The following is a 15,242-nucleotide window of genomic DNA, read 5'->3' as shown; positions in this document are numbered from 1 at the left end:
ATTTATTTCTGCACACATTGGGGTGGGCTTTTAGAAAGTGGTATGTTCATTTTCTGCACAAGAAATGGATCTTCTCTAGGATTTTGTACATCTTGATTTATTCTTGGCTTAGAGTTTGAAGTGGGTGCTCTTCTAAAGGGATTTATGCATAGGTTCACTATTTTTGTAGTTATGGTTTATATGATAAGCTTTTTATATTTAAAATCAATATGTAATCCTGTGGAGGAGCTTATCCCCTAAAACCCCATTTGTAAATCTATTTTAGCTTTGTTACACAGCACAGCCACAGTCTTCCATAGATTGATTAGGTACAGCGGTAGAATCCTATCAAATGGCCTGCTCTGATGATGATGCAAACTCTTTCAGGATTGCAAGTTGACTGGAACTAAAGATAAGACTTGACTGCAATCCCCCAATGTGCTCTTTACAAAACTAGTGTTAATTTTCATCAAAGTCCCAGGCTTATTTATAGTGTCAAGGTAGAAGGTTTACTACAAGAACTTTAGGTCCTTTCTATTAAAGTGTTTATAGGTATTTCTTCTGTCTTTTTTCTAAGGTGATTATCAACTTCAGCAAATAAACTGAATCAGGGAATGAATAATTGGCCCTATATATAAAAAAGAGTTTTTAAAATTAACAAAACAGCTCAGCGCAGATGGACATAAATAGAATCTCTTTATTTCAACACTTCGGCTCAAATGCAGCATCAAAACTTAATCCTATTTGTTGCGAGAGGATATGGCTTTTGTAGCAAAAGTACACTGAAATCTTTAATTTAATCAGAACCCACATTGGTCTGTCCAAGCCAAAGTCATTGTACATCTAGCCAGCGGTGACTGGAGTTGTAGGTGACTAATCCTTTCTTAAAATGCGTAACAGGTAACATAAACTTACATGCAAGTTTTTAAAACATGACGTTATGTGTTGGTGAAGCTATTTAAAAGGGGATTTTTTTTTAATTTTTAAATTTAGACTTGAACATACAAATGTGAATCTTGATCAATTTTATTAAAGATATTAAATTTTCTTAAAAATCATCAAAATAGTTTACTTAATTTCCCAAATTAGCATTCAAATATGTGTGTATGTGTATAAATTTACTCCCAGTAGAAAGCAAACACAAAGTTAAAGTAGTTTTGCTAATATAAAATGTATTCACTGCACATAGCTATTGCCTCTACAATTGACTAATATTTTGTAGATAGATATCAATGTTGTACTGACAGATTTAATATGAAAAATTCTATACATTTATGCTGGAGTGTTTTAAATTCTAATGTTAGTTAAATCTGACTGTGAAATGATGAAAATTACCTAAATATTCATAACTTAAAGATGTCTTTGTTACAGTTATGGAAAATTGAAGAATATTAATTTCTAGGAAAAGTTAAGAATTTTTAAATTATTCAGTACTTCAGGGGTTTTAAAAATAAGAGTTTTCTCTCTTGTCCACATTATTAAAATCTTATTTTTTTAATTAAAAAAGTCTTGATATTTCTAGTTATTAATAAAAGCCTTAAAAGTCACTGCACAGGTGCAAAGGAAAAATAATTAAGAAAATTATGTCTGTTGTTAAAATTTATTTTTTTCTTGATTTTAAAACATTTTGTAATTTTCTATTTAATTATACTTGTAAGTGGATGGTGGAGAAAAGTTCCCAGTTGCAAAGTTCTTATCAAAATGTTTTGGAAGTAAAGAATTACAAATTAAATCTTATAATCAGGATAATTTCTTGTGGTTGGATTGGAAAAATTAATATTCATCAAAATTAGTAATCTTAATAATTGTAAAATTTAGTTACAAATCTTTTAGCAGGGTTTTCTCTGAGTTAATACTTCTAGAACTACAGTTACCTGAAATTAGACTAGATAACCTTTAAGATCTTTCCACCCTAGAGAGGTTATTAATACATCTACTGTGTAGAATGAGACTGATTAAGAACAAGAACCAGATTAGAAAATTGACCAGCATTGTTGAAACTCAGTTGCATTTAAATCCAAAGAATAAAATGATAGGGCTTTTCTTCAGCTTTGCTGTTTTGTTATTATTTTTCAAATTCTTACATTTAGGAAAAAACTTTTCATAGTAATCTTTACTCCTCTCCATGCTACAGAATATTTCATTTTTTAAATAAGAATGTGATGTGACCATTTATTTGTGTGATATTTTGTATCAAGTGCGGATAATTAATATATGGTATGTTTCATATGTATATGTATGTATTTGAGCTTATAATGAAAAGAATAGTGATAAAATTGAATAAACTATTCTAGCTTCTTGCTGCTATTCTAACCTCTGTTGCATGATGATGCATCTAATTTTTAATTCGTAAATACAAGATAGAATTCCCTCTAGCACCACTTGCTTTCATATAGCTGCTGAGCAGTTTGCTGTCTTGAATAAATTTTGCTTTGGAGGGGGTGTGGGGGATTTGAACCAGCACATTCTTGTGTGGTTTGTGAAGATTCACATGGTAACCAGCGGTGTGCATTGTTAGGTTTATCTGAATAAGCACCAGCCATGTGAGTTTTAACATGATTGCCCAGGGCAATGGAGAGAGAAGGGAGAAACCCGAAAGGATTGCACTCCACTCTCTTTTTTTGGAAAGTGCATTTGCTGGAGGACGGGGGCTGCAGGAGTCGGTGGCCAAGCCTTTTTTTTTTTAAGCTGGTGTCCTGTTTCCCTCTAGGTCCTCATTTGTTCTCCTATCTGCCTCATCATCTACTTCTTCTTTTCATTGTTTACCTTCCTAATGAGGGAGGCGGGGTAGACTGGCGGTTGATTGACAGCTACAAGCCCTTACAGTCTGGCCGGAGAGCAGTTGGCTTTGGTTTCAAAAATGCTTTAAATGTTCGATTAGGTCCTGTTTTTATTAAACCAAACTGCTGCTCATCTTAAGGAAATTATCAGGCCAGCAAAGATTAGGAAATATATTAATTGGGGTCTAAAACCGTCCAAAAGAACTCCTACCCATGGAAAGAGCACTGCCCATCAGATTTTCCAACCTTTAACATGAAATTTCAAAAAGAAGTATGTAATTTTTCATTTGCAAAAGTGCTTTGATTTGAAACCACCCAGCAAACCTCTCCAAAAGAAAACTGGCTGTGATGCGATCGAGAGCGGCAGTGTAATATTGCAGAGCAAATTTATTTTTTACTTCAAAGAAAATGCTAATTAGCCGATTCACTACTTTTAAAGTTATTGTGAAGCATATGGCGCCCAGTGTGAGATACATCCAACTGCTAAAATAGAGCATAGAGGAAATTAGCGAAGAATGGGGCTGTACCGGGTAGCTTGGGTGTGGGGGTGGAGGATAGGTTCTCTGGCAGATTCTCTAGCCTTTCAGAATGATTTTATCGCCCATCTCTGCTTCCCGCCTCCTCATTTACCCACGTCCACCACCACCAAGCCTTAGGCCGACCTCTTCTAGGCCTCCAGCTCTCCCTCCCCTACTTGGGCGGAAATCAGGTGCGCACCCCCGGCTAGCCAATGGTTCACACCTGGTCTCCTTTGCAGGGTCCAGCTCAGCCGTAGCCATCTCCATCTGCGGAAAATATTTAGAAAGCAGGGTTTTAGGGGTGAAAACCTTACCGCGATGGCCAAACACCCCACAGAACACTAGCTAGTGCCTCTGTAATATGGTTTGCGGAGTACAAGGAAACTGGAAAAGGCGGGAAGGGAGGGTGTGTGGTGGGGAGGGGGCGGGGGTGCGAGTGTCCCTCGGGTGAGTAACGAGCCTTCGGTCCTTTGCAGACTGGCAGAAGACTGAGGCCCAGAAGCGACGGGAGCAACTCCTGCTGGATGAGCTGGTGGCCCTGGTGAACAAGCGAGACGCGCTCGTCAGGGACCTGGACGCGCAGGAGAAGCAGTAAGTGGGCAGTGGGATCGGGGTCCAGGCTCTGCTGCCTGCTGAGGGGCCGAGAAGTTTGCGGAAAGTTCAGTCCAGAGGTCTCCAATGGGCCGGGGCAGCCTCCCACTGGCCCCGCTGTGCCCATTCCCTCTGGGGCTCGGAATGCAGGGCGAGAAGGGAATGCTGGCTCTGCCCTCCACGAAGAAAAATAATTTTGTTTCCTATTTGACTTCCAGGGCCGAAGAAGAAGATGAGCATTTGGAGCGAACTCTGGAGCAAAACAAAGGCAAGATGGCCAAGAAAGAAGAGAAATGTGTTCTTCAATAGCAGCCAGACCAGAATCTTTCCCAACATTTTAGTCTTGGGTCCCCAGACCAGAAAATGTCAGACTCGTTGATTTAAAACTTTTAACATTTTGTTTGGCTGGATTATGCTTCTTTACCACCACCCCTTTTCCTCCCTCCTTTCCAGATAATAGACAGAAGTCCAAAATAGCTTTGTTTAAGGGTCTTTTTTGTTGAGTTAATCATTTCCTTGAAATCATGTGAGATAGATTTGCACAGACACCTTGTATTAAGAGTGTTCAAGAAACTGCTCAAAGAAAGAAAGAAAAGAAAACCCTTCCCTCAGTATTTTCCCTCACTTTTTGATAGGAAGAAATTGAAAACATTTTTTGTTGTTGTTAATAGCATAATGACGGTGGGAGGGGGGTAAGAGGGGAATAAGAAAAATGTCATGAATGATTTTTTTTCCAGTCCTGCCATATGTAACACTGACTCTGTTACCTAAATTTTATAGTTAGATCATATTCATTCTACTTATTAAACTGTGTTCTATTTACCAGTGGGATTTTCTGCAGTTGTTTTGCATTTCACTGTAAGGATAATAGAGTTCCTCTCCTCTGCTTTCCTCAGAGGATGATGGCCCTTTAACATAGCCTGAGACAAGTCCTGTGTTTTAAAGGTGAACTGTGAAGATGGTATTAATTGACATGCATCAGTTTACAAAGACAGTTTTATCTTCTGAGAATGCGCCATCTTTTTCTCTAGATAATTATTTATTACATCTAGCTTGGTTCCTACATTTTGTTGGATTTCAACATTGGCTCAAGAATGCTGTTAATATTTATTCTGTATTGATAAAAGTTTGTCTTGCCACTATGAGTAAATCCCCCAGTTAATATTTTCTTCTCTAGCATAGCACTGTCATTTTTTTTGTGAAAATGGTTACCTGTTTATTTATTACAATGCTGAAGTCATATATAAATTTTCAATAAAAGCAGAAACTTTCTTACCTTAAACACTCTGCTACTTCCTTGCAATGAAAACTTGACACTGGTTTGAGAAGTTTGTGTTTCTGTAGGGCTTTTCATGTGGGGGGGAAAAATGGTCCACTTGAGCACTGGGCAGGATACTGGGCTGTATTTGGAGCTGAATAAGTTTACATACACCATCCCGGAGGGGCCCTGTTGACACAGGAATTCGAATTGAAAAGCAGTTAGTCATGTTTTCTTAAGCAGTGTAAACTATCATCTTTTATAAACGGTCATTTCTGTTAAAGATTTGAGGAAATTTGTGATTCCACAGCACTGAAAAAAATGCTAATAATATCTTGGTGAATACTCCACATTATTATTTTCAATTGTTATAATTTTACAGCCATATGAGGAAGAACTACAACTTCTGATAGCCTGCAAATCTGTAGGTGCTGAAGTGAAAGAAAAGTTTATTGTGGGGGGTGGGGGCAGAGAGGGTAAGTGCTGCAGGTGTGTATAAGGTGAGGAAAACGGAACTTTTAAGAAGTTCTAGGCAACAGAAAGAAACTGGCAATTTTTATGGTAGTTTCCATTACTCCTCTACAGAGGTGTCCGAAACAAAGAAAGCTCATTCAACAAGTCTGAAGAGAGAAAACAGTTCACTCTCAAATAAATATACTTTTGCCTAGATCATATATATGTATGTATATATACATATATAAATATATACAGGTATACGCAAATATATGTGTACATACACACAAATATTGATACATACACACGTAAATTCGTTCGAAAGTATGCAGCCACTTACACTTGCCAGTCGTTCAAAATGATAAAGGCTTGCTACGGTAGAATTTCTTCACGACAAAGATTTTAAGAAGTTATTGAAAAGTTATCGGAACTCAGTGAAATCGGGTATTTGCGCTCTGTTGGAGCAGAAGAGCAGAGCCAGCGGCCGTTCTCTGGGGGAAGCTCAGACGCACGCCCTCAGCACTGGCACGCCGGCACACGGAAATCGCCAGCGCGGAGCGGCCTGACGTTTGGGAGGCCAGCATCACCCACCCCATTGACGCTGGATTTGGGGAACCTTCCCTCCCGAGGAGCCTCACAGAGAGGCGACTCCCCCAAGCCGCTTCCGTCCTGCCAAGCCCCAGATTTGCTGCCCCTCCTGCCCCAGGCGGGAGCCTCGCTGGGGTCCCATTTGCTCTGCTCCCGCAGACTGGGCGCTGTGGCGCCCGCACGCCCCGCAGCGGCGGCGGAGAGCGGCCCCCGGGACTCGCTGGGTCAGGCCCGTGGCGCGGGCGCCGTGTCCCGATTGCATCGCGTTGTGCCCAGGGGCTGCCTCTTGAGCACAGGCGCGAGCCCAGCGTGCGGAGAGGCCGGGAACCCGAAAGCCCGCGCTGCAGGAAAAGAAGCTATGAGCGCGGGGGTCGCCGAGGAGGAGGAGCGTTGGCAGCCGGCTGGCCTGGGCGCTGCCCCGCGGGCCGGTGCAGAACTTCCGCCTCTGGCCAGCATCCCACGTCCCCGGAGCCAAACCCCTCCCCTTGTACCAAGTGTCCTCCAGCGCGTGGCCTGGCCTCGAGGTCACCTGGATGCTGGATCCGGGGCCCGGGGCCCAGCTCCCACGCTCCCTCCCCGGCCCGGCGGGCCAAGGGCTGAGTCGACTTGCCTTCTCTCGGCGATGCCCCCACTTCCCCTCCCCGCGCTACGGCCTTTGCTGGAGAGGTCGAGGCTTCTGGCCAAGTGTCTTCCACCTGGACATTTGCCTAGTGACGGCCGCCTCCGTCCTCTACGACGCATACGAGAAACTTTCATCTCAGTCTCTCTCTATTCTCCTCCCTCTCCCCTCTCTTTTTCTTCTCTTAATCCCGGGGTTTTATGGGTTGAGCATTAAGAAAACTCGCCTGCAATTTGGGATTAGATAAGTACTCTCATTGGCGGGGTGGGGGGGGTGGGGGAGCCCGCGCTACTTGATACCTCCCAACTTCCCGAGACCGTGCAGCATCTGGAACCCAGCGCGCAGGGCGCCCGCGCGGCGGGCCCTCGGGACCGCCTGAGCACATTCCAACGCGCACAGCCGCCCTACCTCGCCCAGCCGGACCTCCGCCCCGCGCTGCAGCTGCAGGCGTCACCGGGCGCCGCGGAAGCAGGAGAGCGAGAGGTGGCGGGTCTAGGACAAGGCACGCACCCAGGCCCTGGAGGACTAAGCCACACACGCAGCGCGCAGGCCCGGGCTGGGGCAGCGCATTGCTAGGGACACAGTCGCTGCCGAGGCGTACCCCAGGACGCCCGCATTCGCTTCCCCCAAAACGATTGTGCTCCAGCCCGCGCCTTTTCCCAGAACTGAAGGAGAGGGTGTATTTCGTTTCTTTCTGTAAACCTCTGCAGCGTCTCGGGGGCTCCGAGCCGCGGGCCTCGCGAGCTTCTCCCTGCCGGGGCCTGCGCAAGCCTAAGGTGTGTCCCCGCCCGGGTCAGCGCTGCGCTCTGCGCAGTTTCTTTTCCTGTTAAAGCTTTTCTGTCTCACGTTTTTCCTTTTCTCTCGTTTCTTTTATTGTTTTCTCTCTCTCTCAGTCTTTCTCTTTTGTGAATGGGCTGCGGTGTCTTTGTTCTAGAGAGAAGCGCCCGTGTCGCTGACTTTTGTGAACCAGAGAAGGATCTTGTAAAACCTCCTTTTCTCCTTCGTTCTCCCCCACTCCGACCCCTCCTCCTTAGCCCCTTTGATTAGATGTTCCCTCATCTTCCAAAAAAAAAAAAAATGTAATTTCGTTGGTCTGGCGGCCACTTTCTTTGAACATTAGCTCGCTTTCAGCTCCAACTTCAATTAGAAGGAGTTGATTTTGAGAGATCAACAAAAGAACCGACCAAAGCCTTATTAAAGGTCCTAAGAAGATCTCCCGGGTCCTTTGAGAAGCAGTTAAGGAAACAGTGTGCCCTCCATCATATTCTGTTACCGTATTTTATTCGGACTCCAAAGGAAAGTGTCGCTTGGGGGAGGGGGAAGCACTTTGATGAGCGGCGGCCGCGGCCCCTTTCCACTCAGCGGGCTCCCCCTTCTTTCTGCTCCTCCTTGCGCAGCGCCCGGTCCTCTCTCGGTGCCCGACCCCCGCAATGCGCCCGGCGGCTCCCTGACTCTCTCTCACACCTACTCCTGTCCAAACTTCTCACTCCGCCTGTAGGGGTGGAGGGAAGGGGGATTAGGAAAAAGGGGTATGAATCCCTCGAAAGGCAGTAAAGTCATGCCTAATATTCAGGAGGAGGTGCCATTTGAAAGAATTGCCTTGCTCAGGATTGGGGCGAAAACACGTTTTTTTGCGCTTTGAAAAGTCCACCCAGGTGGACGTGTTTGAGAAGTTTGGCTAAGAAATGGGCTTTGCCAGTACGAACAATCCGGGGAAATCGCTTCAGGGAGGCTCCTTCTGCGGCATGTGGGAAAGAAAATGAAGGCAGGGATCCGTGGCCACCTTTTCCACCCGATTGTCCCTGGCAGAAGAATACCGGGAAAGAGACAGAGTGTGAAAGAAAAAGTTTCCTATCAAACATTTTCGATTCAGAAGTACAGTGTGTGTGGAAGGGGAAGGGAACACTGGGAGGGGACACGACATTTCAGAAGAAGCGTTTAAGATTTGCAAACACCCTCCGTGGGGTTTGGGAACTTCAGGAAACGCCGAGGAGCAGGTAAATGGCGGGGCCTCTCCTGCGGGTGCTGTTGAGGGGAGCGCGAGTCCTGGGGCGCCGAGGCGGGTTCTGCGCACCCGGCGCCGCGCCCGCGCTCGGCAGAGTAGCCTGTGCCGGCACGAGCTGCCCGCGGCGTCCGTCTGCAGGTGGCGACGCAATGGAAGGAGACGCTGGGGCCCACAGCGCCGCGCGAGGGGCCGGGGGCCGGGGGCCCACGCTCCTCCAGCCCGCCTGAGTCCTCGCGCCCACAACCCGGCCGCTGAGCCGGGTGGCGCTCGGGAGAGCTAGAGAACCGGTTCTCCAGCCCCTCGCCTCCTCTCTGCCACTCCCTCCGGGGCGCTGAAAGGGTGAGAGAAGGGCGGGGGCTCCAGGGCGGCCTGGGGACCGGCGTCCCCCTCCGCGGCTGGGGCTCCGGGTCTGCGCAAGTCTTCCTCGCCTGGCTCTGCGCGGAGTTTGCCAGCCGAGCCCGGGAGTTAGCGCGCGACCGGGGCGGGGCGGGCGTGCCGCGAGGGCGGGGAGCAAGGGGCGGGGGGGCGGGGGCGCGCGGAGGTAACCCCCGACTCGGGCTGCCATTGCCCGGCTCCCTGTCACTCAGCGCGCGCGGGGCCCGGGATTGGCAGCCTGGCCCCGTTACGCACTCACCTCGCGTTCACATACCCAGGGAGGGCAGTAGAAAGGTGATCAATCTTCATCAGGCTACATTTCCAATCACCTAAACAACCGGGCAAGACAAGCCACACCGACAAGGTAAATCGCTTGATTTATTTAGTTTGCAAAGTGCCTCTGCAGGACTTCCCCAGCCCCCACCGCCTCACGTTTTCCCGGGAGTGCAGCGGCAACCGCGAGCTGCCTCCCAACTCTGCCCCTCTCACTCCACCCTCCCCCTTGAGGCCCCTTGGCACGGTCCTGGGCAACGTAGTGTCTCGGGAGCGTGTGGGGCTTTGCAAAGTGTCTGTGCAATAAAGTGAAACTTGGAGGGACACGCATAAAGCCAGTGAAAAGAAAGAGACGGGAGGAGGGAAGTTGGGAAAAGAAAGACATCCGGCGGTCCTAGACAACCGCCCGCCCGGCGGATAATTCCTGCGGTTCTGTTTTGCAGGTTGACTGCCCGGCGGGTCCGTGAGGGCGCGAGGTAGATGGTGAGCAGCCCCAGAGCTGAGGGAGGTAAGGAGAAAGCCGCCGGGCCGCTCGGGACTCTGGTACGCGCCGGGCGCTCCTGCGTCCTCTCCACAGACGGGTCCCCACTTCCCGGGTCCCGGCACGGGGGCGGGGCTGGAGGACGGCCTGGCTCCCCTCCTGGTGCGCGGGGGACCCAGGGCCCCGCTGCGGCCCCGCGCCCCCGCCTCCTCCGAAGTAACCGAGCTCAAGTGTTAAGTTTAAAGAAAGTCTTTGGAACTCACCCTGCAGCCTAGCGGAGTCGCCGAGGCCCAAGAGCCCCGGCTGTTTCCTTTTCGTCCCCTGCTCTGCAAGCTGGATTCTCCCAGCCCAGGCCGTGCGTCCCGAAGGATCGGGGCGGCAGACTTTAGCTCTCACGTCTCTCCCTGAACTCCTCAGCCCAGGTCCCAGGCCTGCGTTGACTCCCCGCTAAGCGGGGCGAAGAGACAGGTCCCCTGGGGCCCCAGTCCCACTCCCTCGGCACCACTTCCCGACCTTCCAGCCCAGGTCAGCGCGCGACGCCCCTGCGGCCTCCTTCTCCAGTCCGGAGCCGGTCCTGGGGTCGCGGTCTCGGCCGGTAGGGTAGTCAGAGAGCGCGCGGGACCTGCTGAACACAGGCCTCCTAAAGCCTCGGGGCCCTTTCGGCAGCTGTTTGGGTCACCTTTCAGTCCCCGCTGGGACCCCATTGTACGCAACGAGGACCCGGCCGAAAGAAGGACCGGCTTGCGTTGGCCACGCGCCCCTCACCTAGGGCGGCCACTGAGAACCGCCACTGCGACAGCGGCCCCCTCGGCGTCTTCTGGCCGCCTCTGGGAGACCGCGGCCTGCAACTGCGGCTGAGGTGTGGTGGGGTTACTAGTGAGCCAGTTTTCAGTGGCCGGACACAGAGAAATCACTGGAGGGGTGGCTGTGGGCTCTAGGGCCGGGCCCCAGCCCCGGAGACGTTGAAGGAGGGTTCTCTTCTAAGTGGGTAGTGCCTCCAGGAGAGGCCCGGGGGCTGCTAGGGCCTCATCTTGGCTCTCTGGAATCTACCTTTCGTCCCACGTTCAAAAACGTTTTAAACAAAACGAAACAGCCCCTCATACTTTGGGCAGCCTGCCGCCCGGGCGCCGGGTGAACGTTTGCTGGTGCAGTACGAGGCCGGCTCCCACCGAACCAGGATTTTGCCTAGACGTGGGACCTTGCACACTTCGCGATTCAGGCTCTGCTTCCCAGCGTATCCCTGCGTTTAATCTCTCCTCACTCCTAGCGACGCCCTACCAGTGTTTTTGGCCCCTTCCAAAACCGAAAAGAGGCGATAACGATCCAGAAAAGTTTGCTTTTCGAAGAAGCCTTGGCGCAGTTGGCCGCTCTGCGCAGTGCTTAGCTTGTGTCCCCTCTCCATCTCGTGGCTCCTTGCCTTGGACAAGACCAGGAAGCCTAAATGGCTCCGAATGACTGTTTCCGTGTGTCTCGTATCTCCCTAGGCCGGGCCCCCAGAGGCAACCGAGCTTGAAGAACTGCGCGGTGGGAGCCCCGCACTGCTCCCGGCCCCCTGGATCCGTCGGGGCGCCTCCACCCGGCTGTTAGCATGATGTCTTACCTCAAACAACCCCCATACGGCATGAACGGGCTGGGCCTAGCCGGGCCCGCCATGGACCTCCTGCACCCCTCCGTGGGCTATCCGGGTGAGCACTCGTCCCCGCCCCCAGCCCTTGCAATTTTGGGGGACCCCCAGCGTCTTTGGTTTGAAGACACGCCTTGTCACTGAGCAGGCCCAGAGAGCAGGTGGCCTAGTCTGCTTACGACGCAGGGCAGTCTCGGGTCGGTGAGGTGGGCCAGGGCACGAAAACCCGCAACGTGCACCCTCCCGGGCCCGCCACACCGGACACTTGTCTCCTGTTGTGGCCCCACCGCCAGCATAGGTGACTTTTTTGGTGTTTGCATGTGTGAATATCTTCCTTTTCCCCAAACACTGAAGGAGGATTCTAGACATTCGCCATGCCTCGATGGGAAGAGCCGAGCTTCCCTTATGGGAAGTGACTGGCTGGGGAATTCTCCCTCCCTAATAAAATTGCCCTCAAAGAGCAGTCGTCTGCACCAACTTTCGTACTGATGATGTGGATGGCTTGAGCCGAATTCTGCCCTTTATATACCTGCCACTCCTTCACTCCCTTCTATTCCCTCGGAAAGTGTTTTCCACGTAGTGTTTCTGTTCACCCCTTCCCCACCCTCCAGCCAGGGAGTGTGTTGGGTGTGTGTGTGTGTGTGTGTGTGTGTGTGTGTGTGTGTGTGTAAGAAGACTGTATAATTTCCTTTCTTAACCTCCGCGAGTCTGGGAAGGGGTCAGCCCTGGAGTCCCGCTCTGAGTCGCACGCATGAACTTTCTCCCACCTGTGGCCTCTTAGGCTCGGCCTCCCTGAGGAGTTTCTTTTGCTCGAGCCCGGCTTTCTTTTGCAATGGCTCGGCTCAGGGCCTGCCAGGGGCCTGTTTGCGTCCTCTAGCGCGGGTCCTCGTAGCCACCACTGACCCGAGGCGCCCCCGCGTGTCCCCTCAGCCACCCCGCGGAAGCAGCGGCGGGAGCGCACCACCTTCACGCGGTCGCAGCTGGACGTGCTCGAGGCGCTCTTCGCCAAGACTCGCTACCCTGACATCTTCATGCGCGAGGAGGTGGCGCTCAAGATCAACCTGCCTGAGTCCAGAGTCCAGGTGCGCGCGCCCGGCGCTCCAGGGTCAGGGTAGGGGCGCTGGGGCTGCTGAGAGAGGGCCTGGGGAGGGTGGTCTCGTGTGGGGGCAGGCTTACAGACTGGGCAGCCCCTCCCGGACGTCCTCTAGCTCTGGGCCCAGGCTTGGAAGAGGGGGCAAAGTTAAAGGAACTAGTTTAGAGCCCTGGATTCAGCCCTTGGCCCCGGGGCACCTTCGGTATCGAAAGTCCTTTTTAGGATTGCGGGAGGACCAGCGAGCCTCCCGGAACAGAAAGTGCCCTGAGGGCCTGACACTTGCCCCCTGCTTCTTCGGCCGCCCCAGGACTTGGCAGTTTCCTTCTGGGTACTGAATTCTGTCTCCGCCTTGGCCTGGCATCCCGGGGGATCCTGGAAATGGAAGCGTGGAGCTTGGCTGGAGCCTGGTGCCCTGTCTGGGAGTGTGCTTTGGAGGGTAGCGACAGTTTGATTAGACGCTTCCTTTGCCTGGAGAGGATGCCGAACGCAAAACCCGCCAATCGGCTTTGCCGTTTCTGTTTTTGCGATGAAAGGGCCCCGAAAAATTGGATTATAACTCAGAACTTTCCTCAAGGGCCTTTTATCTCGCCTTCTTTTCCCGGAGGCTCGAGAAAGAAACGGGAATGCAATGCCCAGTACCAGGCCCTGCAAGAAGAGTGAGAACTTTATGACTGTCCTTCTTGGTTCCCTACTTGGAGCCAAGCAGCCCAAAGAAATTCTGCCCAGGCTTCCTTCCCTGATCCGCCAAGTACTGCCTCTGTTCAGCGAGCGGGCCTTGCTCCTGCTCGCACCCAAATGCTCGCCCCGCCCAGCCCCGGGCCTCGAGCGGCCAACGGGCTCCGGCCTCAGACGGCCCCTCACTCTGCGGCCTGCTGTGTGCCTCTCCTCTGTTGCCCGAGCTCTAGTTATAGTAGACAGGGCCTCCAAACACACACGCGGCTGCTGGGAAGAAGCCAACAGCAGTAGTTTAGAGCTAGCTGAACTTCTGTCTGGACAGACGCAAACGTTCCGCCCTAGGGCAGAGTTGCGCTGCGGGTGGAGAGGCGCTGCGTCCTGACTTTGCCAGAGGAGGGTCTTTGAGCAGAAGGATGGGGGAGGGTGGAGACACTGGGAACGCCGGGGCTGGGGCTGGCCGAGCGGGAGTTGGGGAGGGGCGGAGGCCTCCTGGGCGGGGGGCGTGGGGCGGGGGAGTATCAAGCTCTACTCGCCTCCAGACACGCTCTCCCCCACCCGGCCCGCTGCAGGTCTGGTTCAAGAACCGCCGGGCCAAATGCCGCCAGCAGCAGCAGAGTGGGAGCGGGACCAAGAGCCGCCCCGCCAAGAAGAAGTCGTCCCCGGTGCGGGAGAGCTCGGGCTCGGAAAGCAGCGGCCAGTTCACGCCGCCTGCTGTGTCCAGCTCCGCCTCCTCCTCCAGCTCGGCTTCCAGCGCCTCCGCCAACCCCGCGGCGGCCGCCGCTGCGGGCCTGGGCGGGAACCCGGCGGTGGCAGTGCCGTCGTCGTTGAGTACGCCGGCTGCTTCATCCATCTGGAGTCCGGCCTCCATCTCGCCGGGCTCAGCGCCTGCGTCGGTGTCGGTGCCGGAGCCGTTGGCCGCGCCTAGCAACGCCTCGTGTATGCAGCGCTCGGTGGCTGCAGGCGCAGCCTCGGCCGCAGCTTCTTATCCCATGTCCTACGGCCAGGGAGGCAGCTACGGCCAGAGCTACCCCGCGCCCTCTTCTTCCTACTTCGGCGGCGTGGACTGCAGCTCCTATCTAGCGCCCATGCACTCGCACCACCACCCGCACCAGCTAAGCCCTATGGCACCGTCCTCCATGGCCGGCCACCACCATCACCATCCGCACGCGCACCACCCGTTGAGCCAGTCCTCAGGCCATCACCACCATCACCACCACCATCACCACCAGAGCTACGGCGGCTCGGGGCTCGCCTTCAACTCTGCCGACTGCTTGGATTACAAGGAGCCTGGAGCCGCCGCCGCTTCCTCTGCTTGGAAGCTCAACTTCAACTCGCCCGACTGTCTGGATTATAAGGACCAAGCCTCGTGGCGGTTCCAGGTGTTGTGAACCAGGAGTGAGAGAAGAAGAGAAACGCAACTACCTGCGCCCTCCGCGGTCCCCTTCCTTTTGCTGCTGCTGCCGCACCGCCCGCCTTTGCCTGAGCTTCTCCAGACCTGATTTCCATGTCCCCAGAAGACGCCCATTCCCTGCACTGCTGCCCTCATCTCTGTGCCACTTGCTTGGGGGAGGGTGTGCAAACCCGCCCACCCCTTGGATGAGGGGGCACAGGTGCTGCGGCTTGGCCACAAATTCTGCACGGGAGAGGTGTGTGCTCTCCTCCACCCCTAACGAACTCCTAAGTCACCCACTTCCAGTCTTTCCGGACAGTTATTATGCACTTGCAGCCTTCGGAGACTCTTCACTCTGACTCGGTGTTTGAGCCCTACACTTTTATTTATTCTTTCTGGACACTGGAGTCACTCACGAGGTGGCATGTCTGCCCGTTGGAGTGCACCCACACTCCATTCCCAAACAACCACTAAGTGTGTCTCACGTGCAGACTGCCGCCCCTTCATCTGCCCCCGGCCCCTTTCCCCGCCTGCAGGCCG

The 15,242-nt window shown here is 52.4% G+C and overlaps 2 protein-coding genes across 20 annotated transcripts in view; both read left to right on the top strand.

The window, feature by feature from the left end:
• The window catches only part of EHBP1 (EH domain binding protein 1), a 668,483-nt gene extending 663,291 nt beyond the window's left edge, over positions 1–5,192 (top strand). For all 19 annotated transcript variants that reach the window (XM_081069113.1, XM_081069112.1, XM_081069122.1 and 16 more), the window contains 2 exons: positions 3,754–3,868; positions 4,087–5,192. In XM_081069113.1, the coding sequence (XP_080925239.1) occupies positions 3,754–3,868; positions 4,087–4,177 (206 nt within the window). In that variant the 3' untranslated portion in view covers positions 4,178–5,192. The remainder of the gene's footprint in view (positions 1–3,753; positions 3,869–4,086) is intronic.
• A 4,257-nt stretch (positions 5,193–9,449) lies between these two features.
• Positions 9,450–14,838, top strand: OTX1 (orthodenticle homeobox 1). The gene is made up of 5 exons (XM_081069108.1): positions 9,450–9,530; positions 9,883–9,947; positions 11,405–11,605; positions 12,475–12,626; positions 13,882–14,838. Exons 3-5 carry the CDS (start codon positions 11,509–11,511, stop codon positions 14,698–14,700), a joined length of 1,068 nt encoding a protein of 355 aa, XP_080925234.1. The 5' UTR covers positions 9,450–9,530; positions 9,883–9,947; positions 11,405–11,508; the 3' UTR covers positions 14,701–14,838.
• The last annotated feature ends 404 nt before the right edge of the window (positions 14,839–15,242 follow it).

The sequence above is a fragment of the Rhinolophus hipposideros genome (genome assembly GCF_964194185.1).
Source record: "Rhinolophus hipposideros genome assembly, chromosome: 12".
Taxonomy (NCBI): Eukaryota; Metazoa; Chordata; class Mammalia; order Chiroptera; family Rhinolophidae; genus Rhinolophus; species Rhinolophus hipposideros.
The sequence above is the reverse complement of the archived record's forward strand: the minus strand, read 5'-3'. Positions and strand labels throughout refer to the sequence as shown.

Bases quoted from the DNA above. Each gene is read 5' to 3' on its own strand.
- OTX1 (XM_081069108.1), top strand. From the start codon at position 11,509: ATGATGTCTTACCTCAAACAACCCCCATACGGCATGAACGGGCTGGGC. The intron at 11,606-12,474 runs GTGAGCACTCGT...GTGTCCCCTCAG, and splicing joins CCCCTCCGTGGGCTATCCGG to CCACCCCGCGGAAGCAGCGG. The intron at 12,627-13,881 runs GTGCGCGCGCCC...GGCCCGCTGCAG, and splicing joins TGCCTGAGTCCAGAGTCCAG to GTCTGGTTCAAGAACCGCCG.